Below are 26,568 nucleotides of genomic sequence, written 5' to 3'. Positions count from 1 at the left end.
GACACAAATATAAAATAGTTGCAGATAAACCCAATAAGGAATACAGGCATAACCTCATCATGCATGGTGTAGTTGAGGTAAACAGCATAGCTGTATTTAAGGGGAAGCGAGGGAGAAAGAAATAGAAAGATTTAGTAATTGGTTTGGATAGAGGGGTGGCAGAGGTTTATGTGCAGCATGAACCTGTTATACAGAATAGCCCGCTTCCATGCTGATAGAACGTAATACCCACTCTTAGTTCCTCCCTTCCATTATATTGGATTGAAAATCTATTTGCTACCCCTTCTCTTTCAATCACCCTTGAATTGGTTCCGTTAGTCTCCTAGGTGGTACCAGATAACCTGAACCTGAATTTTAATGGAACCTGATAAATGGCACTGGTCCTTAGCCAAGAGCATCTGAAAATGCAGGCAAGTGTAGAGCAAGTTGGAAGAGGTTTACAGCAGATGGTTGTTGCTTCTGCAGAGAGTTGATGCAGCAAGTATGTGCTGGTGTTTAATTGTATAGCAATTAGGTATTTATGTTCAGGTGGTAGAGTAACTCAGGAGGCACTTGTGCTCCTATAAATAGGAACAGACTGAAACTGCGGTGATTAAGGTTTGGAGGTGCATGCTTGTAATGTGTATCACCGTAAATAAAAGATTATAAAGTGTATGACAATCAGCCTCCAGTTCTCTCCTTCACTGCCTGGGTTTTTAGGAATAGAATATTGGGGTCTTCGGGGACACCACTGATACTTTTATCAGCCGGTCACTCTGTTGTAGGGTGTTGGTCCCTGTGATGTTCAAAGCAAAACACAAACTGAAATATTTGTGACCTTCAGCCCTGAATGTGCAGCAGAAGTGCACTAGTGATTGAGCCCAAATATTCTCTCCCTCGTGGTGTTTTTATTAACAATAATTCCTTGCTCTCTTGTCTGTTTGGATCATAGCTGGCCCTTGCTGTCGCAGACCTTGCCATACAGATGACATCATGGAAGAGCTGTGTCCAGACGCTAATAGAAAAGTGAGTGTGTTCTTGTATTTTGATGAAATGGGGATATAGTAGCCTTGTCATTACAGACTAGAGGCCTGGACTAATAATTCAGAAAAATAAGTTCAAATCCCGCCATTGCAGCTGGGGAGTTTAAATTCACTTAATTAAATAAGCCTGGAATAAAATCTAGTATCAGCAGCAGTGACAATGAAACCCATCTGGTTCGTTAAACTACCTTGGGAAGGAATCTGCCACCGTTACCCAGCTACATGTGACTCAAGACCCACAGCAATGTGGTTGAGTACTTAACTGCCCTCTGAAATGGCCTAGAAAGACAATCGGTCGTATTCGAGAGCACAGCTCTTCACCAACTTCTCGAGCAACTAGGAATGGGCAATAAATATCGGCCTTGCCAGTGATGCCCCTATCCTGTGAATTAATAAGTTAAAATGTTTTCCCCTGCCAGTCTTCCCACCTCTCCTCCCTGCCCCTCTCCCTACTCTAGTGGTTGCCCACGTGTGCTTTTTAAAAAATTAACTGGAATGTTCAACTTTGCTGTGGTTAGGCACTTGAGGATGCCGGAAGGATTGGGACTTCTCACATTTATCATTGATGCTAATTAGGCATGAATTTGCTGTGCATCTGTTCCTTTTTAGACAACACGGATGGTTTTCAATGGGGCGAATGAGATGCTCATGATGCGCAGCCAACTTGAAGCATAGCCATGTCAGATTATAGTTCCTTCTGCACTGCCCCATCTAGTTAGACGCAGAGAAAAGCTCCAAGATGACAGTGAAATGCTTTATCCCTAACCTTGGAGAAGTTACCTTCTCAGGCAGAAGGGTCAAAATTTTCTATTCTTGTGACCGCCCTATGTAAAATTGACAGTTCATCAACGTGAAGCAAGACCATTAGCATCTGGAAAAAATAAATCATGTCAACCACTTCCAATACATTGTGCCTTTAACACAGAACTCAGTACCCTGTGGAGTGACTGAAGTGCATAGCATGTCAACCTTTCTCTTAAATAAAGCAGAAAGGAATAGAAGGTTATGTTGGTGGGATTAGATCGAATGAAGTCAGTGAACGTTTTTGTGTGGAGCATAAACACCAGTTGGACCAAATAGCCTGTTTCTGTGCTGTATGCACTACGTAATTCCTACTCTCTTTCCTCCCTTCTGCTAGCTGGATATTAAATCTAATTAATTCCAGGCACTTTACTGAGCTGTGAGGAGATTGAACAAGGAACCAGGGAAGGAAAGACTTGGTGGGGTGACCAAGGTTGGGTTCTCTCAGATGTTATTGGGCCACCTTTCTGTTGCTCCTCTTTATCCCCACGTTATTGCGAGTTTTGTGTTGTGGAGTGGTCCATGGGAGGTGGGTTGAGGTGTCCTCGGTCTCATTTTGCACGGCTTGGCAGAAGGGATAGGTTTACCATGCTCAGTCGTCAATGCTGAATCCAAATCTTGACCTCAGAAGATGGCCTGGCAGGATGCAGTGTGCTTCTCTGTTCAGATTCCCCAGGACTGTTTTAGCCAATAATAATAACTAAAAAATGCTGGAAATACCCAGCAGGTCAGGCAGCATCTATGGAGAGAAAGAGTCAATGTTTCAGGTCAAGGTGACCTTTCATCAGAATGTTCTGTTCCTGTCCTGTTCTGATGGAAGGTCACCTTGACCTGAAACGTTAACTCTGTTTCTTTCCATCAATGCTGCCTGTCCTACTGAGTATTTCCAGCATTTTTTTTGTTTTTATTTCAGATTTCCAGCATCCGCAGTACTTTGCTTTTATATTTGTGCCCCCAGACCTGCTCTCTGCTTTGGCTGTTTAAAGCAGGTGCGATTGATCTCACTGCACATGCGGTGTCTCCTAGGTACGGCAATGACGAATCTGCACTACCGTTCCTGCTGGAGATTCTGACGGTGTTGCCAGAGGAGGTGCACAGCCGCTCGCTGCGAATTGGCACCAATCGAAGGACCGAGGTCATTGAGGACTTGGCTTATCACGCCAGCATGGTGATCGGCTTATTGGTGAGCCACTGTGGGGAGTGAATTTCATCGAACTATGGTACTTGTCTCTGTGTGCAGAAGAAATCAAGATACCTGAATGCCTGACTGGTCACCATTAGTCACTTGCCCTCTCCTTTAATATGTTGGCTTTTGGGGCGCAGTTCCACAGACACTGGTATCTTGTCCATGTAGCCACTCTTACACACAAGCCAAAGCTGTGAAATATTGGCAAACGTTTCAGCCAGTGAGTGTCACAGTTCAGCTCTATCCTGTCCTTACCGGAAACCCAAGTGCCTGGGCATTCTGCAGAAATCCTTAGACAGTGATCGGTAACTGCATCCTTGATTAATTCTGCACCAAGACCAGTTCCAGTAGACCAGTGCTTCCCAAACCTTTCCCAGTGTAACCCTATTTTAATGCCTCAGAATTCGTACGTTCCCTGGAGTGAAAATTTTGGGGGGGGTACGAAAGCTGTTGGGAGCATGGGAGGCTTCAGTTGTGAGTGAGGGGAGGGGAGAGAAGATTCAGTTGTTAGGAGCTGGGGAAACAGGGGTTGAATGTTGGCAGAATTGTTGAAAAAGTGGGGATTGCCGCAGAAGAAAACAAGCACCTACCTTTTCACAGGCTTTTGTTTTTTATGCAGCAATCAGGCCTCAGAGAGCAGCCCTTTGGGTCACACCCATCAATAGAAAGAAATGCACAGATTTAAAGGGGCCTCACAGTTGTCAAATCTCAGTCCGAACTCCACCGCAGCCGTTGCTCCCTTTGAGTTCGCGAGCCCAAAATCCATCACGACCCACAGATTGGGTAATCCTGCAGTAGACCATCCAATAAGCATGCACGTTGTCAAGCACCACCCCGCCCAGTGATAGTTGGCTCTCCTTTGTCATCACATTTGTGCCAAATGGTGGCTCCAATGATGCATCTTAAACCAAACCTTGGGTATCTAAGGAGGAATGGCTGAAGACTGACCAGCTTCATTTCACCCTGGACCCTCCATGTTGGCGACAAAGTGCTATATCTGGATTGAGTTTAAATACAGAATTCATGGCTGTGTGCAAAAAAAAAACTAATGTTATATCCAAACAGAACTACTATCTGCAGATTTAATGTCTTACTATTTGCATTACGTATAACTCGGGTGTGGTGTTCAAAGGTTAATGGAGACTGCAATAGTTTTGATCACTGAAGGGAGATGGGGAGGAATTTCTCAGCTATTTTTTTCCCCTAAACTAACTTGGGTTTTTCATCTTCATTGCAGCTCACAGGCAACCACGTGATTTCAGGTGGGGCGGGGAGTGTATATATTGCGATGGATGACATCGCAGTTGTGTGGGAGAGGTGGAATGGACCAGAGAGGGTCTTTTCCTCTTCATCGCTAATCATCTGTTTGTATGGTGTCAGCTTTGGGAGACAGATCAGAGGTTAATGGACCTTGCTAGAGGCTGGTGCTTCTCCTTTAACCTCCCCCCAAAACATCTGTTGCCAGGAAACCCTTAAGGCTTTGAGTGGTGCAAGTGAGTTTTATTGAGACAAAAACAAAAATTTTGGAAAACCTCAGGTCAGGCAGCATCTGTGGAGAGAGAATCAGTTAACGTTTCAGAGCTGAAGAAGAGTCATATGGATTCGAAACGTTAACTCTGCCTTTCTCTCCACAGCTGTTGCCAGACCTGCTGATTTTGTCCAGCATTTTTTGTTTTTGTTTCAGATTTCCAGCATCTGCAGTATTTTGCCTTTATCTTATTGAGTTTTATTGAGGTTGTGTTTTGTGAAATTTGACTTTGTACATGGGAATTTTTCAGACAGCCTACATGGAACGCTGCAGTCACGATGAAAAGTTGATGATTAAAGTCTTCCGATGCCTCATGAGCTGGATTAACCTGGGCATCCTGCACACTGATCACATTGCCAACAGCCAGCTACTGGTGGCACTCTTCCAGGTCCTTGTGAGTATGAACACAACAACTAATCATCTACCTTAAGTCACAACATAAGAGTTCCGGTTTTAATTGGAGAAAAGTCCAGCACCTCCACGACTTTACCTTTCCTTTATTGTGCGCAGTTCCCTTCACTCTGCTTCTTTTGAAGTCTCTGACCTTCTCTTGTTTTTTTTTCTGTATCCTTTAATGGGATGTGAGTGTCGTCAGCATTTGTTGACCATCCCAAATTGCCCTTGTACTGAGTGGCTTGCCTGGCCGTTACAGAGGGGCAGTTAAGAGTCAACCACATTGCTGTAGGTCTGGAGTCACGTGTAAGCCAGACCAGCTAAAGATGGCAGATTTCCTTCCCTAAAGGACATTAGTGAACCAGGTGGGCTGTGGGTGCAGTTCCGTAGAGAGCAGTCAAGAGCAGGAACCCTGAGTTAGTTCCCCTCTCTACAAAAAATGGGTGCCAGGGCTGATGTAGCATATGAACAGTACTTCATGCCCGTGTGATCTGGTCACTCTGCATAGACTGAGGAATGAACCTGGGACCTACTGGTTGGTATGGCAATACCTTTACTCATAAGGTCAGGCAGGTTTCTTTCATTGGGCGTTGTGCCATCCACATCCTGCAGCTTGGGGAATTTGTGCCCTTTGGCATCATACCATTCTTACCCAGCATTTCCTTGGCCCCTATTGTAATCTTTCTTGATTGGAACTGAGCTCAGGATTGTTTACAGCCTCCGTGTCTGTATTGATATTGCCTTGCACCTTTAGCTATGTGTTCTGCATCGGCTGAACAGTCATGGATTTGAACAGGAAGAAATGAATTAAGCTCTGGTTAGAGTGGATGCCCATGGTTTACTGGAATGTGGGTTGGATGAGTCGGCCAGAATGTCATTGTACTTGGTTATTGAGCAAATGTCCAGTGATTTCCCCCGTGTAAAGTGAGAAGCATTATCAAGCTATTCCTGTTCACTCCTCATTGCCTACTGTCCTTTGACAGCTAATCTTGGCCAGTGTGACCAGTAGGAGACTGATCTCCTGCTCAACTATTCACTAAACTCCTGCTGGAAGGTGAATATGCAGACACTGGGGGGAGGACTGATGCACATTGTTGTCAAATAGTCTGCTAACACTCAGACATGAAGAACAGACATTTCAGCGAGTTAACTGTGGGAGGAAGGGGACTTGAGGAGAAATTCCAAGAATCAAGATGCTGAGGAGGAGAGAAAATAGGGAGAAAGTGAAATGAGCTCTTTGGGAAGGGAGCTGCCCCAGAAGGAGCTTATTACAATCAGCTACACTGCGAGGGAGCTGGGCTGTTGAAGAGAGAATTATTAGTCCTAGTTGCTCCAGCTTTAAGAACTGCCCTTTCTTCCTTCCACTCCTGAAGGCTCTGACCTTTGTGCCATATTTCATAATGTATGGGCTCATTCTTCACGTGTGAGTCTAGGCTGGTTATTGTAGCAGACTATTTGACCGTGCAGTGCAATACAGCAGAACCTGATGGCCTTTTGACCCAGTACACTCTCAAGCGACCAGAAGTGGAACAAACCCGAGCTGTAGGTTCCAGCTCCAGCACCACCCCTCAGCCTAAACTACTGGAGCCAGTGTATCCACCGTGGCCAGGTGTGATCAGCCAGCTCCACATAGCCTGGGAGTCGAAACTGGGAGCTTCTGTTCTTTGTGGCACAATGCTGCACCTGGCAGTTTTACATGCTGACAAGGCCAGCCTTTGTTTTTTCTGTGATCAATTTCTCCCTGGTTGGCATTCTGGTGGCTTTGTCCTGCCAACCTGGGAAACTTGTGCCCATTGACATCATCCTTATCCTTTGCCTGGCCTCTGTAATGTTTAACTCCGGATGATTTTATCAGTGTTCCAGTTTGTTTGTGGTCTCACTGATTGCGTCTGTACTGACATTGCCTCTAACAGAGCTTTGCTTTGTCCTCTGTTAAAGGAACACCCCTATTCAAGAATCTGAAGGGAAGGCGTGGGTTTAATTCTGCTTAGAGAGGGGGCCGATTGTAGGATACAACATGTGGTAACGTCACTTTGGTAGGGGGAGGGGAGGAGGCATTCATCAACGATTGGATGGTTCTACCATGTGGATGAAGGATTGTCCTCTTGTTGATCCGGTTCAATTCCATGGCGGGTAGAGCGCCAGGGTTAGGCAGGGGGGGCAATTGCTGGAGGGCCCAGGGAATCAAGGAAGACAAAGTAGGGTCTCCATATCGTGACTCCATTTGAAAATTAGCTGTGGATCTCCTCCAGTAGGTTATAGCAGTAAAGGAATTGTTCACTGTAGCACTAACTCCATCCAGATTAAAAGGCTCCTGTTTCAATTGCTGATTTGTGCAGAGGTGACTGATCTCAAGTTCAGGCTTAGCCTGCTGCCCAGGTTAGTGAGGTGAAAAAAGCCTGCAAGGGTTCCTGTCCTTCAGAAACTTATTCAGAGAGTACATGTGGTGTGAATACCATGCCTGGGACATTCCCCGCTTGTTCACAATGGAGAGTCTCCCTGATCAGTTGCAGGGGGGTGTGGTGGTTGAACAGGCACCCCACCAAGTATCAACACCCTCACAAAGAGACAAATGCTTTGGGAGGAGAGGGGTAATGACTTTTTTGTGATGTATTATTTTTGTTGAAATGGTGTGTTTACATCTTTAAGAGGATGGAAGCTGGCAAGAAAACCACCCACCTGTGCTGAATAGTTATCAGTTATGATCATTAACACTAGGCACAGGGGCTGGGTAGTAGTTAACCTGGATCAGAAAGCCATCTCCCTCCTGCCAGTGACTGTCAAGCATGGACGCTGTAATTGTTTATGAAATGCATTGGAGTGTTTGAGATGTGATCAGGCATGCGATAAATGCAAGTCTCTATTTGTGTGTGTTTCTGAGTGGAATATAACGTTCAAGATAATGAGACTGTAATGCCTGAGAAATATTGAAAGAAAAACTATCCCTGACTTTCAGAGGCACAACCAAACATCCTCAAACCTGCACGAGGTGGCGAGTGACTGCGTGTGTGCAGCACTATATGCAGTGGAGGGCTTGCAGGAGAGTCTACGGCTGGCACTACAGCTACAAGAAGGGGTGACAGCACTGGAGGAGGCTTACCACACTGCAGTCGCTTGTGAGGACATGGACAAGTACGTTATAGTTAGGTTTCACACTCAACTTTGGCTTGGGCATGTGATGGTGTTAGAATGTCTTTGTGAGGATCTCCTTGGGGGATCTGATGGTTAAGGCAGCGAATACAGCCTAGGTTTGATCTCTTTGCTGGATAAGCTGATGTCATCCAAGGTTGTATTTAGGCCATGTATCTATTGAAATCGCACCCAGTCAGTGACTTGGAGGGAAGGGGGATCTTGTGGCAGGACTCGCAGCAAACAGTCTATTTTACAAAAAGCAAAATCTATTTAAACAGTGCACTACGGCAAAGAGTCTCTACAGTCTATTTAAACAGGGTGTCTAGGAAGTAAAGCAAGCATAGCTCATGACTGAAACTGTAGCAAAGTTTCTTGATAAAAGCAGGTTTATCTATGTAGCAAAATGCCGAGTGGAGGATACTTATACGTATTTTGTGTGTAAAATGAATCCCAGTCACTTACAGCAATGCAGTGTCCAGGCATAATTGATGGTGGTGAGGGGGGAATCACTCATTACTTCCATTCTGACCAGGAATAGTGGTGTTATATACTGCCAGATTTAGGGGTCCTGTGGTAAATCTCAATGTTCTTGTGGGCAGCGAGAGATTATTCTGGTTTCCTGCTTCCAATCTCCAGCTGGTAATTTCTGCCGGAACGTCCACAGACCTGGATATTGGGGGAGGGCCGCATTGGGTGTTACTGTGATGCCCATGTAGGTGAGTAGCTGCACAGTCAAGGTTTACACGTGAAGCCTGGCCAGAAGCCTGGATATTGCAGTGAGCGCTACAAACACTCATGGATCCCACTGCAAATCACTACCATCAATAGCAAAGCATTTAGACCTCTTGCAAAGCATTGCTAGTAACTCTGGTGCATTCCCGCTTAAGAAATGGGAAAAGTTAATCCAATCAAAGTTGTTTAATTTCAATAATATAATTATGTTTTAAAGAATTAAATTGTCATTTTGCTGTGGCATTTGTTTGGCTTAATTAAGTTTTGCCCTTTTTTTTGCGTGAAAGGTGACTTCAAAGTATCAGGAATCTCGAGATAAAAACAAAAAACTGCGGATGCTGGAAATCCAAAACAAAAACAGAATTCCCTGGAAAAACTCAGCAGGTCTGGCAGCATCGGCGGAGAAGAAAAGAGTTGACGTTTCAAGTCCTCATGACCCTTCAACAGAACTAGGTGAATCCAAGGAGAGGGGCCCTCTCCTTGGATTCACCTAGTTCTGTTGAAGGGTCATGAGGACTTGAAACGTCAACTCTTTTCTTCTCCGCCGATGCTGCCAGACTTGCTGAGTTTTTCCAGGTAATTCTGTTTTTGATCAGGAATCTCTAGCCCACCATCACCAGTTAGACATTCCCAGCTGCCGAGTGCAGAAGCTCAAATGTAGTGTTAGAGAGGGAAAGTCACCCTGCTGTAAATTCTGTCATCCGGTCAACCTTGTGCCAACACCTTCCAGGGTGGCACTGACTGATGCCATCTTAGTGGCAGCTACTGCCCTTTACCCAGAGGGTGCTTTAAATGCAGAACTTGCTAGTGCATTAGTTGAGGCAAATAACTTAAGATGCCCTTAAGGGGAAACTAGATAAGTAAATGAGGAAGAACCGAATAGGCGTGCTAATAGAGTTAGGTGAAATGGGGTGGGAGGAAGCTCGTGGAGCATAAACACCATTCCAGACTGATTGGGCTGAATGGCCTGCTTCCATTCCTATATACTTCTATGAATTTGCACAGGCCTTAGTAGGTAAAGATGATTCCATTTTGCCTCGAGCATGTTTAAATCCTGTTCAGATATGTTTTAAACTGTCCATAATTCAAGATAAAATCACACTTAGGTGGTTGGTAAGTTAATTGGAAAAGTTACTTTGGATTTGCATAGAAAATGGAGTGAAAGCACATTTCTAGGGGCCAAGAAAAACGGGCTCTACTTTCCATCTAACCAATGCTTTAACTGTGCTTGTGAAAGCACTTGATGGGATAGTACAGAGTTTTATTGTGTATCTAACCTGTGCTGTAGCTGACTTGCAAGTACTTAAGGGACAGTTGAGGGAGCCGTTGTACCTGGGTATCGTTTTTGAGCTGAGGCTTTCTGTATTCCAGGGCATTGAACTATTGCCGGATTTTCACTGAGCTGGCAGAAACGCTGTTGGAGATGGTTATCCGTTCACCGGGACAGGGACTGGGTGACCTCAAAACACTTAACCTTATCTTAAACTGTGTCGGACATGAGCAGTATGAGGTGAGTTTAGTGCCCAGTCAGTGCAGGTAGCAGTGCCCGTATTTTGAGACCAAAGTTCCTTCTAAACTGTTTAACCACACAGCAAGCCAAAGTCCCCGTGCAGGCATGCACAAGCCTGCCCCTTTAACTTACTGCGTATGCACAGCTTCGCAAAACAATTTATGAGGGCTGTGCACGTAAACAAATCCCTGCACAATCAGAAAAAAGTTAGTGTACATCGGTAACGACTGTACACTAGTTGGACTCTCCTGCTCCTGTGTGGGTTTCGGGCTCTGCGCGTTCCATTACTCCCAAAACCAAAGTGCCGAGTGAAACACAAAGTAAAAATGCAATCAGTCATAGGATGAGGCCGAAAACTAAGCTTTTGAATTGTGCTGCTATATTGTCCTTGAACTAGCCCTTCCTACCAAGCATATGGAAGCCTGCCTCAAAATTAAACTGTAACCTCTAAACCAGACCCAGGGTAGCTACTGCGGCACCCTCACTTCTGAGCCAGTTAATTGTGGGGATCAAGTCCCAGAGCAGAGACTTCAGCACAAAATCTTGACTGACACTTCATTGCAATACCGAGGGAGTGTATGCACTGTCGGAGGGTGCTGTCTTTCAGTTGAGATGCTAAACCAAGGCTCCGTCAGCCCTCTTGGGGTGATGTAAATGATCCCATTGCACTATTATGAGGAGTTCTCCTTGGTGTCCTGGCCAATATTTATCCCTCAATCAACATTGCTGAAGAAGATTATTTGTTCATATGGTAGTGCTGTTTGTGGGAGCTTGCTCTGTGTAGGTTGGCTACCATGTTTCCTACCTTGCAACAGTGACTGGACTTCAAGGTATCTTATTGGCCATAAAACACTTGGGTCTTGAGATCGTGAATGACGCTACGTAAATGAGCGTTTTCTTAACGTAGGGTGAGCTTTACTTTGTATCTAAGCCGTAATGTGTCTGATCTGGAGTGCTTTATGCTCTCAATAAGAAAAGCGAGAAGGATTCTGTTTTCTAGTGGTTAAAGACCATAAAGAATTCTTCAAAATTATGCCAAAATAAAAGGTAAGTTTGGTCTCGATTGTTAGTTTTTCTAAAGTACTGTGTTTATGCAGGTGGCGGAGATCACGTTCAATTTCTGGTATCGGCTGGCCGAAACACTCCACAGGATGAAGGACCCCTCAGTGAACCAGATCTTCCGGCCGTATTTCCAGAGACTTACTCAGTCCCTCACCTTCCACTCCCAAATGGATCCCGATCACGTACGTCTCCTTGGATACATAAGCGCTCAAGTTGGTTAGTGCATAATAAGCCCTGAGCGATGGGAAAAAGATGAAGAGCACCGCTCCCAAAAAAGTGTAACACCTTCAATAATAATTACCTCTGCCAAGATTGTTCGGTGTATTCCTGCCTTTTAACCACTTTGAGGTTCCACTGTTTGCATTGAAGCAGCTTGGAGAAGGGGACATGGTAGTCTTGCAAGAATTAGCAGGGTCTGATCTTGGGATCAGTATTGATGCCCTTTTGATGAGTAAATGGGCATCGTGACGTGGGCAGTAACCTTTCCCTTCACAAATGTAGGTTCAGATTCAGTCCAGACTGTTGGGGGTGAGAACTTCCTGTACGCTGTTAGCTATAAAGCCCTTGTATGAATTGAGTTTAGTCTCAGCCTAGTTTCTTTTGGACTTGGACCCACTGCACAAAACCAACTCTGATTTGACATTGAATTGGCAAACTTGCCCGGGGTCCACAGGATGGCTGGCGTGGGAAAAGGAATAGTATCATAGTGGTACAGTAATGGGAACTTTGGCTCTGTGCTGAGGTATATTGTTGAGTCTTGTGTTGAGGAAGCTTTACTTTGCTTCTCTGGGTGCTATACCTACCTGAATGTGCTCAATACACTGGATTCGTGGAAATCAAAATTCCCCAATGCTAAAACTGTGAGCAGGAAATCCACCTAATTTGGTTTGAAAAATAGTTTTGAAAGATCAGATTATGGTACAGACCAACGACGCAGACATTATTGGAGGTGGGATAGTTGGTGTTCTTCATGCCTCCCATTGCAGTCTCCCGTCAGAAGTCAAAAAAGGTGCTAAATTGAGATTTTTCCCCAGTTTAGAGATTTTGAGGTCCAGTATGATGTGTATTAGCTCAGCGTGAACTCTGGTAATGGTGCTGACTGAATTGTTTCTGCAACAGGAGGGAGTTCTGGATGAGACTGATGACTTTTTCGAGTTCAGGTTACGGGTCTCCGATCTTCTGAAAGATATTATATTCCTCATCGGAGCTTCAGAGTTCTTCTCACGGGTGAGTAAGGAACAGCCTTCCCAACCTTGCAGTCAGAAAGAAAGCAAAAGTCACCCAATGAATAAGGACGGACATTCAACGCGTTCATTCAGACACCCTCCCCAACATCGCAGTTATCCCACTGTTAAATCCCTGAGCCACCCTATTTAGGTAAAAACAAAAAACTGCGGATGCTGGAAATCCAAAACAAAACAGAATTACCTGGAAAAACTCAGCAGGTCTGGCAGCATCGGCGGAGAAGAAAAGAGTTGACGTTTCGAGTCCTCATGACCCTTCAACAGAACTGTTGAAGGGTCATGAGGACTCGAAACGTCAACTCTTTTCTTCTCCGCCGATGCTGCCAGACCTGCTGAGTCTTTCCAGGTAATTCTGTTTTTGTACCCTATTTAGGTGTTTAGTCCACTCTAACCACTCTTTAAGTGACTGGTATCAATCCAAAATGTGCCTTTTCACCATTCCCACTGTGTGTTCAGAGCAATTTTGTGAATGAATGTGGTGAACTTGCCTGTCAATTGTATTCTTCTTTTCCAGTTGTATTCCACACTGAAGGATGGCAGCCCAGCCTGGGAGGAGACGGAAGCTGTGCTTTTCATCATGACTGCATTGGTCAAAAACCTAAACCCGTGAGTATGAAATCTTTGGAGCTGCTCGGAGCCTATTGTAATGCAGTGAGAGATTGACTTGGTTTTACTTGTGGCCTGTCCTGGGAGGAAGGAGCAGGCAGTTAATTATGGGTTTCATTCACAAGTGACCCCAGTGACCTCATTCCATCAAGCCATTCATCTCTAGGATGGTGGGAAGTTGTTGAATTTGATGCGTCTTATTTTTACTTGTGGGATACAGTTCCTCAACTACTGGTGGTCGCCAAGCATGCAAACCCAGATGGTGACAGCCAGGGAGGGTGTTGCACCTGAGCTTAGTGTCCTGTTTCCCCCCATCTGTTTTAACTAACATGCACACACATACAGGCAAAGATCACTGGATAGTGAAGGGAGACTAGAGTACCGAGATGAGGCAACTCAATTTTTCCCACTCTTTTTTCCCATTTTTCATTTTCTTTCCTTTCTTGGGTATAATGCTGGATGTAAGGTAGAATCCACCTCCTAGGTAGTCCTTCTGGATCGAGGATGACTTGTTTCCACTCAGGCGTGATGGGATCTGAGATGGCTGATAAGCCCAATTCCACATGCAGGGAGATGGTGCTTGAAGGGCTGGGTTGATGGGTTGTTTGGAGGTTTGTGTGCTCCGTCCAACACCTTGACTTTGCTCCTGCAAGTTCCTGATGACGTCTCTCGATGTGTTCCGTGCCTTCCTGAATGGGCCTCCTCCATTTTGATTGGTCACAAGCCAGGGTTTCCAATGAATCGGCAGGTATGTTTGACCTCATCAGGAATGCTTTGAGGACTCCCCTAAAGTGTTTCCGCTGTCCTCCTGGGTGTCTCCTGCCATGACCGAGTTCAGAGTGGAGCAATTGTTTCAGGAGCCAGGTGTCAGGCAAACAAGCAAGACGTCCGGAGCTGGTTTTGAGTGAGTAGCGCCTCAATGCTGGACAAGCTGGCTTGGGAGAGGACACTGTTGTTGGAATGCCTTTCTTGCCAGCAGGATAGAGTATACTGCGATTTACATACTGATCCTGCTCAATCTGCCTACCTCCATGTGAGCAAACACCTTTCAGATGGTGCAAACATTGACCACGTTGAAAACTCACCATGTGGACAATTGTCTTGACAGAACCACAAACTATTAGGAGACATTTCCAATCTTCATCCCCTGACAATTTGTGGGTGAATAAGCCTGGGATGCGGAGCTGTTTGAAGCAAGTCTCCTGTCTAAGGACGGTGTGTGATATGGATGGACAGATTATGGGGATATACATGGGGAGATAACAGAATTTCTTTTAAAGGGGAGGAATGGGGTAGCTGCTTAGTTTTTAGGCATGCGTTACTTAGCGGAATAACCTGACCCTCCAAAGTTCTGTCCATTCAGTTCCCCAATGCAGTACAGATTAGTGTGTCTTTGGTTTGATCCCTAATATATCTAATGTTGGAAGAGACGCCAGTAATTCAGACTCTCACTTCTGATTGCTAGCCATTGACTCTGAAAAAAGAAGTATTGTTGGGTGAGAGTAGGACTGGACTTGCCTGTGGGACTACCCGTGATCAAACATCCTGCGGACACTCACTATCCAGCCTTGTGTATGAATAATGGCTACTTGGCTGGTATGCTGAAGGGTGCAAGCACTTGTAGAACGATACCCCAGGAGGAGTCAATGCCTTCAGGAAACTTTGGGAGATTGGGAAGCAGAGTCTGTTGAAGGAGGGGGAAAGCATTGGAAGGCTGCAGAGTGAAAATAAAAGCCTGCTTAGGAAGTTGTTCTGGCGTTAGTTAAAGCTGTTTTGAGTGTCAGGTGCAGGTGGGATAAACTGGCTTGACATGTGTCCCATTGATCTGCAAGTGTGCATGTTGGTGACATTAATTCTTGCATCCGGTGAGCTCAAAGAACTTAAGAAGAAAACCTTTGAAATGAAGAAAATTGATCTTTTCCTTTTCATTTAGGGAAAAGGAGCAAAGGCTGGGAGATGTCGTTCAGGCAGTGATCAGCCTCCCTGACAATACACACTTAGCGGTGCAGCATTCTGGAGTCCAATTGTTGGGTGAGATGGGGGAATACATCAACAACAACGTGCAATGCCTAGGTCAGTATGGAGTTCTCTTTGTCCTCCCCTGGTCATTGATTGTCCCTTGTGTGTGCAAGACGCATTGCACCTGAGTCAATACCAGGCTTGAGGTCATTCATTGAGAGGGATGTATCATGTTGCAATGACTTCCATCCTCCTCTCTGGCTCCTTAACTTACGTTTCCCTGCTGACGCATGGTTGAGCAGGCAAGTGACATGTGAAGAATTGAAGGGACTGTATGTGCTTGCTGCCCCTTTATTGAATGCCTTGTTTACAGCTGCACTTGGAGCTTCTGTGCCTCCCGTTGTGTGCATTTTGTAATTGTGTGCCAAATTAATGGTGTTGAGTTCCTCTGAAGCCATTCCCAGCCTGTCTGATTAAGGCAGTGACTAACTGAGCCATGAAGACTAGGAAATCCCAAGTGCGATGACTGATCTGTGCCAAGTTAGCAAGAACAATAGTAGGATGTTACAGTTGTTCTTGATGCTCCTGGCTCAAATTGATTAGAGTATTCCGTCCTGGTCGCTGTCCAGGAAATTGGATGTGTGCGTTCAAGGTCATATCAGGTTGGCTTTGATTTCTCCAACCCCTCCCCACAATACCCTGCCATGGTCACATAGCATGCTGGCTATTTCATTCATGAAGAATGGTCAAAGAACCCCGAGAGTTACTGGTGCCTGGGAAGCTTTCTTCATGTGAAAGGAAGAACATTCAGGATTAATTAAATGGACGTCTTGTTCAAAATTTTGCACTTCACTAATTTTCATCTTGAGATGATCCATTACAATGCTGGCTTTACTAGTTTTGGCTAAAGTGTCTAAAGAAGGCAGGCTATTTCTGAATGCTTCAAGCAAACAATGAGGTCGATCAAAGTCCTTGGTTAGACTGTCCTGTTGCCTACGGTCAATCACAATCTTCCCGTCGTGGAATGTTTACACCCGATTCCCAGGGTGAGTTGTAATCACGAGTAGAAAGTTCTTGGCTGTGCAAAAGCAGGGAGTTCTCAAATAGCTCTGCCTCATAATCTTCCCTCAACCCTAAAAATAACAGATCAAGTAGTCTGTCATCTCACTGCCTTTGCACTTAAATGCTGCCAGATTTGCTTACATAACAAATCATGATTTTCCAGCAATTAATTGTATGTGATGCACTTTAGGCATCCCAAGAGAAAGGATAAGGCACCGTATAAGTTGCATGTTATCTCTCTTTCTGTCAGCCCCCTTTCACTTCCCACAGTCCAAGAGCATCGTGGCAATTTGCAACACTCCACTTCTCTGGTTCAGATCATTTACCACAGCACGTAGCACAGGCTGACTGTGAACTTGCTGGTTCCGACTCAATGCTAGACTACAAAGCACACTTTACCTCTCAGCCTAAAAATCCCTCCTATTCAGCGTTGTTAAAGATTGTAGTTGCTGATCTAGGAGTAAACCAATTCGGGGGGAGGGTGACGATTTATCGCTTCTGTTGTTTCCCTTCACAGAGCCGGTGCTGAACTTCCTGACTCAGCGCTTAAAGCAGAAGGAATTGGCCAACGCCGCGGCCAATTCGATCCAGAACATCTGTGCCATGTGCAGTGACGCGATGACACAGCACTTTGAGGGACTGCTGCAGGTCGCCTCATCCCTGGACGCCCTCCCCATTTCGCACGACTCCTCCATCGGACTTCTCCGAGGTACAGTAAGCACTGGAGATCTCTTGCTTTGGTAAGCAGCATGAAACCGCCAAGCCTCACTCAGGACGTACCCTAACTCGTGTGAGTGCAGCTCTGGATGATGTGAGCTGGCTGCATTCGTCCACGAGAGAGGTGTTTAATTTAGATAATCATTAAAGTGAAAGCTAAATACTGCCATTGCTGGAAATCTGAAATATAATCAGAAAATGCTACAAACACTTAACCAGTCAGGCAGTATCTGTAGAAGGGGAAATGTTTCCGGCTGATGGTCTTTCATCAGAACTGGATTAAGTCCTGGTCATGGACCTGAAACACTAAGGCTTTCTCTCTTTACAGATACCTGTTGGGTTGAGTGTCACCAGCATTTTCTGCATTTTCTTTCCCTCAGCCTTTTTGGTAAATATTTTCTGTTCTGTTTCAGCTTCCATAATGTTGTTGACTCTAGACTCAATTGCTGTGCTAATGCTTTAAATATAGGGCAAAACTGTACTTGAGCCGATACAGCATGATGCGCGCACACAGTTGAGTGTCTTGGGTTGCTTACAGCATGATAGATGTGTAACCACCTTCACCCTAATGCTGTGCTGCTGCTAAAGGCACTTTTCTCCAGATCAACTTCAGAAGGACAAACTCTAGTTGTAACTGCTAAATGTTTCTGTCCGTTGAGGTGGACAGTGGAAATTTCCCGTGTGTGCTTCACTGTTATTGCTCCTGCCCTGCTTATACTGCCACCTATTGTAACCCAGCCTCTGAGGGGTCTGATTGTCTTGCTACTGTGTTTAAGCTCTAAGGTTCACGTGTGGCATCTCCACAGGTAGAGATAAGCCCATTGCCTCCCTAAGCCTTGAATCCGCATGGTGACTGGAGCTGGGATTTGGAACTGTTCTCCTATTTTTGAGAAAGCATTGCCCTTTAAGCAAAGTTATTCAGCATTGACTTAAATAGATTGGAAATGAACTTGATGAGTTCAACAATATTTTTGAATTGATAGTGTTCCTACTAAGACCCCTAGACTCATGCAAAAGCCTGTTAAAAATGTGAGGACAAGTACACTAAAATTTGGTAATGCTATTTTGATCGCACCCCCTTTCCTTAGTTTTTAAATCTGATAAACTATGACCTGGACTTAAAACTGAAATATCACTTTTGTTTCTTCCCTCTCCTCAGATGTTTCCTCTGCAGTTCTTTTCCCACTCCCCTATTTGCCTTCCCCATTCCTTGTTTTTTTTCTCTCTCTAACTTACAACTTTTGAACTGATGTTTCTTCAAGACTTAGAGCTGAATTTAGTTAAGGTATTATTAATAAGTCACATAAATGTAGGTTTTAATCCTGGATTGACATGATTGAGCCTGGTTGAACCAGCGCTGCCTCAATTGGTCTTAGACTCCCTGGGCTAGGAAGGGGGGAAAAAATCTGGTCGGGTTCCAGTTCCTGATCGATATCCGTTGAGCCCTGTTGGAAGGCCTGTGCTGCACCATACGTATGTAGCCATGTCGCACTTACACGTGGAGCACTGGAGGGCTAAGGGAGCCTCTTGAAGCAAAGTGTCGAGTGAGTTAACTAACGCTCTTTCTTTTGGGAGGGTCAAACCAAGATTGACTTAAAAAGCTTGTTAAATGACCTTTTTTGCCTCGCGTGGAATGCTCTGTTCGGAGGGGCTAATGTCAGCTGCCCTATTGTAAAGTGATGAGCACTATTTCATTCCCACCAGGTATCTCCTTGGTGTTGGCTCGGATGCCGTCAGACAAAATCGAAGAAACCTTCCAGCAGCTCTGTTCCATGCAGGTCACAGCTCTGAAGAAAGTAAGGAAAGTTGTGATGTTTAGTGTTCTTTTTAAATCTTTCACGGGATGTGGACATCGCTGGCATGGCCAGCATTTATTGCCTATCCCTAATCGCTCTAGAACTGAATGGCTTGCTAGGCCATTTCAGAGGGCAGTTAAGTAACTACCACATTACTGTGGGTCTAGAGTCACATGTAGGCCAGATCAGGTGGAATTTTACAGCAATCAATGATAGTTTCAAGGTCGGAGACTAGCTCTCAATTCCAAATTTTATTAGTTGAATTGAATTCTACCAGCTGTCATGGTGGGATTTGAACCAGTGCCCCCAATAGCATTAGCCTCTGAACTACTAGCCCAGTAACATTACTACTATGCACCATCTACCCACAATTTTATTAAATGACATATAAGTTAACTCAGTCTCCTCGATCAAGCAGAAACAACTCCTGAGAATTGAGCTTAACTGGCTGCCCTTAACAGACTGACTCACTTCTATTAGCCTGTGGAGGTTGCAAAATCTCCTTTGATTTGTGGGCCACTTGATTTTGCTGGCAAGGGTGTGTTTCCCACTTTTTCCTGTTTCTCTCTGGCTTACCTGGGGAGAACATGGAAGTGCATCAGCCCTGTTTGGAGGGAAATGCCAGGATTTCTGACCAAGGAGGTTGGTCTAACGAGAGTTCTGTTAGGGACCCCCGTAACCCTCCTGGCTCCCAGAGACCTGGGATTGAATCATGTTGTAGTGTCTCTAGTGTGTTTGTGCTGTTGTGAGGTGAGTGTTGAACCTCCCACTTTTGTATCTCTTCAAAGCTATTGACATCTGAGCAGACCAACGGCATCTCGGCAGACCCAGCAGTGTGGTTGGATAGACTGGCAGCAATATTCAGGTACAGCCTCTTGGCTTTTTGCTGTCTATATGCCTGAAGAGTGTAGATGGTGCACCTGACTAAATTCATCCATTCACTCTTGGGTAAAAGCATCATACTGGCAACCAAACTGAGACATCTGAGGGGTGTCTATTTGGCTTTGACTTATTATTCGGGGCTGCCCTGAGCTCCCAATACCTGCTTCATAGGATGTAAACATCTTGAAAGATTCATAAGGAGACAATAGATAGCCTTCACTAGTTGTATGTCGGCTCTCTACACTTGTACAGGAATCAGACAGCCAAGATTGTCTTTTCAATGCTCGTGTGAGAAAGACAGGCAACCAGCCTCACGTTTTAAACCTACTTGGCCAGGATAACATTTGAATTATTTTGCCTCAACACTTTTGGAACTTGGGATTGGATGCAGTCAGACGGCTTGACTCAAAAAAAAAACCTGTCTTCTTGACGCAGATCCTGTATGAAACGTGTTAGGTAATTTCAACTCAGTTTCTACGTAGCATAAAATCACAGTACAAAATTGCCCCGCATTTGATAATAACTACAATGTCAGACTCATTGAGAGTGCAACTGGCTGGCTTGGAAAAAGGTCTCACAGATGAAACAGGAGCATGCTCCTCTGATTTTGTATTTGCGGCACAAGCTAACTTTACATTTGCCTATGCTATGCCTGACCTGGGCATGTATAATACTGAAACGAGGTGACAAAAGTGGAGAAAGCTTTCTCTATGTCAGGATCAGTGAACTTCTCTGCACCATTTGTCAATATAAATTAACCTCTGTGACAGGCCATGGTTAGGAAGATGTATCCTTCCAGTCTGCAGCACATTGTGATTCTTTACTTTGTCGTGGGATGTGGGCATCGCTGGAAAGGCCAGCATTTGTTGCCCATCCCTAATTGCCCTTGAACTGAATGACTTGCTCAGCCATTGCAGAGGGCAGTTAAGAGTCAGCCACATTGCTGTGAATTGGAGTTGCAATAAGGCCAGACCAGGTAAGGACAGCAGATTTCCTAAAGGCCATTTTCAATTTATGTTTATTCATTTAAAAAAATCCTCCTTAAGGCTATTGGGGGGGAGAAAAACAGGTTTCCTACCAACCTAATGTCTTTAACTCTGGTGTCAATTGTAGCTCAAGCAGGTAACAGCCTTGCCTCTGAGTCAGAAGGTATTGGGTTCAAGCCACTTCAGAGACTTGAGCATAAAATCTAAGCTGGCATTCCAGTGTAGTGCTGGAGTATGCTGCACTGTTAGAGGTGCCATCTTTCATCTGAGATGGTAAACTGCCTACTCTCTGATGAACCTAAAAGATTCCATGACACTATTCAAAGAGTGAGGCACTCTTTCCTGGCCCATATTTTAATCCCCCAACTAACGTCATGAAAACCAGATGATCTGGTCATTATCACATTGCTGTTTGCACAAGTTTGCTGTGCACAATTTGGTTACAACACTTCAGAAGTGCTTCATTGGCTGTAAAACACTTTGGGACATCCTGAGATTATGAATGGTGCAATTTAAATGTAATGTTCTTACTGTTAACTGAAAAACTAGCTTCAAATAATCAAATTATAAGGTTGGCTAATTTCTGGTCTTAGTTTTATTTTTGAGCTCATATTATGCCTGTAACACAGATGAAGACATTCCCCTACCTCCATCTCACTCCTCTTCTCCCCTTACACTGACAGACACACAAATGCTACAGTGGGAGAAGGGAGGCCGCACCCCTGTCAGAAAGTTATCCAGGAGGTAAGAATCCCGCGCACTTACCACTGTCTGAAGGTCACCGGGAGGAGCCTTTGTTATTTGAAAAGGGGGAGTTTCCACTAAGGAACAGTGAAAAATCAAAAGGGAAATGCTGGAAACACACACCAGGTCAATCAGCATCTGAAAGAAGGTCATGTTCTGGGTGGGGCCCTTCATCAGAACACAGGGCCTACCTGGTGCGCAAATCCATCTTTGGACTTTTCCAGCATTTTCACGTTTTGGATTCACCCTGCTTGTTCCCATCGCCACTTTCAGTAGTTGTAGTGGGGAGAGTGCTTGTTTCATAGGTGCAGACTTCTGGTTAACTTTGTTCATTCCTGATGTGTTAAAAAGTTCTAGGGACAAGCCTTAGCTGCAACAGGAGCAGTTGCTCCAATAAAGCTGGGTCTAATGGAATAAAGGAGTCCCCTACGATGGAGCTGATTGCACATTGTACTTTCACCTCTAAGATTTAGTTTTTAATTCGATGACACTGATAGGAGAAAGAGGGGACTTTTATTCTGAGTCCCAGATGTGTGAGCTCCCAGTAAGTGTGGGGCCACAAAATAAAATGGCCACATTGTTCAGCACCAAACATGATCATCTCCACATGAGCTATAAGGATGGAAATGTTATAAATGCTTTGGAGAGGGCTCTTCTGAGGCTAGGACAGGTTAAAGGGTCATGAGAGGGATCCTGCATCTAACTTTGCTGTCCCAGAATGGAAGTATATAATGGTGTAAAAGGAGCTGCATCTGATCTAGAAGAGCTTTAATATTGATGTGAAGAGAGAGTTCTACTCTGCATCTAACCCATGTTGTATTGCACCTGGGGGTACTTAGTGCTGGTGGGAGCTAGGCAAAGGTTCCTTGGCTCTGAAATTTCTCACCTTGAAAACGCAAGCGTTTAAAAGTATATTTTTAAGAATTGTTGATTGCAGACTGAGAATTGGAGAATGGGGTTATGATTCCCAATAAAAGCTTTTTTCCTTGAACTGACTTTCATTAAATCTTTTCCCTTGCAGATCTGGCCAGTGATTTCTGAAACCCTGTACAGGCACCAGGCTGATAATCGGATGGCAGAGCGTTGCTGCCGATGCCTGCGCTTTGCGATCAGATGTGTGGGGAAAGGATCTGCTATGTTGATTCAGCCCCTGGTGTCTCAGGTGTGTGTGTCCGTGCATGTGTTAGTCCATCTGTTTGGTTCTATACCGTGGGAATAACTGGTTTGTGGCTGTGTCTCAGTACTGAAACAGACAGTACAAATCCTGGGCTATTTTGGGCACTGGGTCATATAACGAAAGGGTGCTTCCATAGACACTTGTCACAAGGACAGATGTGCTGCAAATTGTTAGTCACCTGTAAAGGGTTGGGAAGAGAAAGTGAATAAAAGAGCAAAAGTATTTTGAAACCAAGGGGCCTGAAACTAAACTGGAAAAGTATTGCTTTGTCTGATTTCTTTCAAAATAATAACTGGAAGTTGGTTCAGCTGTTTCCGTGCTAGTTTACTGTCCATATTTGAATCTTTGGAGTTTGCCATCATCCTGCTCTGCCCCATCCCATTTTCGATGTGGTATCAGGGCTTTTCCTCAGCAGGATACCTGGTCTGTGCTCTTCCTCTAACCAGTGTAACAACTTGCCTTCCAATAGTGGTTACTCCTACTCCTGCCTAAGTGGTAGGTGGATTTGACGGCTGTGGGGAAGGCTTCTTTGGGGTACTTTCCTCCCTTTCCCTTGTCTAGCGAGTTCAAGAAACCTCTCCATTTGCATTTAGCCCTGCTCCAATTTGGGTATGGGAATGGAGGAACCTTGCTTCCAAAGCCTCTCTGGCTGCAGTGCCCCAGATCTACATTGAACAAAACTCTCTTGAAGTTGCCTCGATGAAGTTGCCTTCAGGGCTCTGTCTTGTAGTTCTGAAATGCCAGGCCACAGTTCCCTGTGGTGGAGAAGCTGAATGTTTCAAAATAGGACACGAATTGTTCAAGGCACAGTGCGATGTAGTGCGGGAGTGTGAAGTAACTTTTGTCATGGCCTGAATGAATGAGCTATAATTATCTCATGCATCTCTTTCTCTCTCTCTCTCTCTGTCTCCTTTCCCCACTCCTGCCTCACCCCAAGATGGTGAGTGTGTACCAGTCCCATCAGCACTCCTGTTTCTTATACCTAGGCAGCATTCTGGTGGATGAGTACGGCAGCGAGGAGAGCTGCACGCAGGGTCTGCTGGAGATGATGCAGGTAAATTGCTGGGCTTTGTGTGCATCCCTTTACTTAGAAGTAAAGTTATTGCAGGCGCCTCAGTCTATCCTGGAGGATTCTCAGTTGAGTTATGTTTTTAGGTGGTCTCAAAATATCAATTTTGTAATGAGACCCTAGTCCTGGTGATCCAAGTGGAATTCCAATTAAGATATGACATTCCACATGGAAATAAACAGGACGAGAGCACCCAAGGTCACCAAATAGGTCAACTTCTTAGCAAAAAATTGGTGAACTAAATGTGTTTGGTGTCACTAACATATTTAGGAAATAGCCTCATTATGCCAATGCACACTTATTATTGGGGAAACATTAGCTACCCTGATCCTCAAATCTATAGCTATTTAAGTAGTTTCCCAACTTTCAAGATCAAAAGTATGTTCCAATAGAACAAAGCTAATTCCCATTCACCTTGAACCAATTATTACTGTGTCTTTTTTTTTTATATATATATATCACGGTATCTCCCAATGAAACCATTGCCTGCTTCCTGGGATATAGTTTTATAAGCATTCACCAGCGCTTTCCCGCCTTCTCCCGGTGGGGTGTTGTCACTGGGGACCCCAAACGAATGTCAGTCAGCCAGCTGGTCTCCCATAGGGGACATTGCAGCTGAGCACAATCTAATCTATGTCCAGCGGGAGTTACTGGAAGCAGTCAGGATTCCTGGCTGACCCTTTCTCACCCAGCCTTAGTCCAAGAACATTGAAGCCAACCATTGGGTCCAGTTAATTCAGCACTGACTGGAAACCAAACTGGGACTGATTGGTCTGTATGTTCTTGAGCTACAGGGCAGTATATTTATTCACAAATCTGCTATGAATTGTTACAGCTCTCATTATTTAAATGGTTCGCAAATGTTTTGTTGCAATTCTTCAGGCATTTTGTGGACCAACATTCCAACTGCTAGAACAACCTAGAGGATTCCAGAATCACCCTGACACTGTGGATGATCTTTTTCGCTTAGCAACAAGGTAACAGAAGTATTGTTGTAAAGGGTCAACTTTCACTGGCAGAGATAAAGGAATATTCTGCTTTTATCCACTTTCTATACAATAAATAAGAATCATAGATTCCATTATGACTACCACAAAGAAATGACCATGTGTTCATGAATTTGGCAATGGTTATAAGCATTTGGGAGCATTACAGAGCATTGTGTGAAGAGATCCCTGTATTGGCTCTTTATTGTGTTTGGTAAAGTCTGAAATTTTCAAAATCGGCCCTGTTGAACTGTAGAACCATCCAGTAGCGCAACTTATAGGTCTGGTTTGGATGGCTGGAGAGAAAGAGAAGCACGTTATTGTTGAGACTAGGCTCAACAGTTTTAATCATTCAAATTTGAGTTCTGATCCCAGGAAAGTGAGTGCACAGAGAGGGGGAGGGTATGTAGCTGCAGAGGTCAGCTTCCAAATATCTTTTTAAATAAGTAATTCTCTTTGTGTGAGCATTGCTGGCCAGGCTGGCGCTTGTATTGTCCATCCCTAATTTTCTTTGAGAAGGTGGTGGTGAGCAGCCTCTTTGTGAGCCGCTGTTGCCCCTGTGGAGAAGGTGCTGCCACTGCTAGGGTTTTGGTGATGAAGGAATGGGGGATATATTCCCAAGTTGGAATGGTGTGTTTGTTTTGGAGGAGGAGCCTGTGGGTGGCCATATTCCTGTGCACCTACTACCCTTGTCCTTCTGGGTAATGGAGGCCAGGGGTTTGGGAGGTGCTGTCTGAGAGACCGTGTCCTTGATCGAGGTGTCTGTTTTGCTTCTTGCATGGCAGATTTCACATCTCATGTTTCATATGAGGGATGCGTTGGCTGACTTTCAGTGAACTGCCCAAGGTGAATTTATAATTTGGATTCACTCAGAATTTCTGTATTGAATCTTGTATGTGCCACTCTCCTTACTTACAGTGAGATGGCCCTAGAAGAGGTCTGAAAATGACAGCCATTAAACTCTCCCGTCTGGCAGACTGGGCCATGTCCGTGCGTTATGTTTCGTGCCGGGGGAGCACCGTTGACCGGAAACCCATAATCCCCATGTGTTCCTGTCCCCAAGACTTCCCTTTCACAATTAACTACCGTTGCTCACCAGCCCTTTGGGAAGCAAACGGGATAAGGGCAACTTTTTGCAACGTATCCCAACCCAGACCCTGGACCCTTTCAGAGCTGTAAAAGTTGCAGCCTCTTGTTAAAGTGCAGGCAGCAGGAGGAGTAAATATCTAAAATTTGGCACTCTTGTGTTTGCCCTGTTGAGCGCAAGACAAAAAATTTCGGCAACATGTCACTCTTTTCAGCAATATTTAAAAGCAGTGCTCCTCCGTGGGTTGTTTAGTTACAGTGAATCTCAGGTTTTCTTCACATCTTGCATTTCAACTTATTCCTCACTCACAGAGTCAAAAGGAGATTAAAGAATATGATAACGACAGTCATTTCCTTCCCTGCCTCTGATCCCCAGCATCTCAAAGTGCTTCACCAGAACGGTGCCAGGGGTCAAGGAGTGATGAGGGCCAGTTAAGAATAACAACTTCCTACCCAACCACAAGTGACGCTGATAACTTCCCATGTTGACATCCACTGCCTTCCTAATGTTTATCTTCTTAAAAATAATCATGGGGAGAGTTTCTCCATCACAGTAATAAATTCCTGGGAAATGTAAGTTGCTGGGAATCTCTCAAGCCCCTGTGGGATCATGGGTCACTGAAGAGGCCAAGTTCTGTTCATTTTAATCTACTTGTGCTTATGGAGAGATCTCGGAGGATGACTGCAATGACGTTGAGTGTTTTTAACCCTTAGTTTAGACTGAAAGTGTCTAGTTGAATAAAATACAGCATTTTCAAGTTTCAAACACTTCTATCAAGAATTAGAAAATTGGTTGAACCTAGCGCATTAGAATCTTTTGAGTTCATTGAATTGGTGTCCAACACTCCTCGGCCTTTCGGCTTCGTTGGTTCTAAGCAGTGAATGACC

General features: G+C 44.7%; 1 protein-coding gene across 3 annotated transcripts in view; it reads left to right on the top strand.

Annotated features, from left to right (window-relative positions):
• Positions 1 to 26,568, top strand: part of LOC121271640 (transportin-3-like) — a 52,872-nt gene that overhangs the window by 8,517 nt on the left and 17,787 nt on the right. For all 3 annotated transcript variants that reach the window (XM_041177743.1, XM_041177742.1, XM_041177744.1), the window contains 16 exons: positions 932 to 1,005; positions 2,850 to 3,006; positions 4,788 to 4,931; positions 7,887 to 8,062; positions 10,166 to 10,304; positions 11,402 to 11,548; positions 12,486 to 12,593; positions 13,125 to 13,216; positions 15,150 to 15,289; positions 16,755 to 16,946; positions 18,659 to 18,750; positions 19,539 to 19,615; positions 21,302 to 21,362; positions 22,384 to 22,524; positions 23,477 to 23,593; positions 24,491 to 24,585. In XM_041177743.1, coding sequence (XP_041033677.1) covers positions 932 to 1,005; positions 2,850 to 3,006; positions 4,788 to 4,931; positions 7,887 to 8,062; positions 10,166 to 10,304; positions 11,402 to 11,548; positions 12,486 to 12,593; positions 13,125 to 13,216; positions 15,150 to 15,289; positions 16,755 to 16,946; positions 18,659 to 18,750; positions 19,539 to 19,615; positions 21,302 to 21,362; positions 22,384 to 22,524; positions 23,477 to 23,593; positions 24,491 to 24,585 — 1,952 coding nt within the window. The remainder of the gene's footprint in view (positions 1 to 931; positions 1,006 to 2,849; positions 3,007 to 4,787; positions 4,932 to 7,886; positions 8,063 to 10,165; positions 10,305 to 11,401; positions 11,549 to 12,485; positions 12,594 to 13,124; positions 13,217 to 15,149; positions 15,290 to 16,754; positions 16,947 to 18,658; positions 18,751 to 19,538; positions 19,616 to 21,301; positions 21,363 to 22,383; positions 22,525 to 23,476; positions 23,594 to 24,490; positions 24,586 to 26,568) is intronic.

This window comes from Carcharodon carcharias, chromosome 31 (genome assembly GCF_017639515.1).
Source record: "Carcharodon carcharias isolate sCarCar2 chromosome 31, sCarCar2.pri, whole genome shotgun sequence".
NCBI classification, from domain to species: domain Eukaryota; kingdom Metazoa; phylum Chordata; class Chondrichthyes; order Lamniformes; family Lamnidae; genus Carcharodon; species Carcharodon carcharias.
This window is presented reverse-complemented; position numbering and strand designations above follow the sequence as displayed.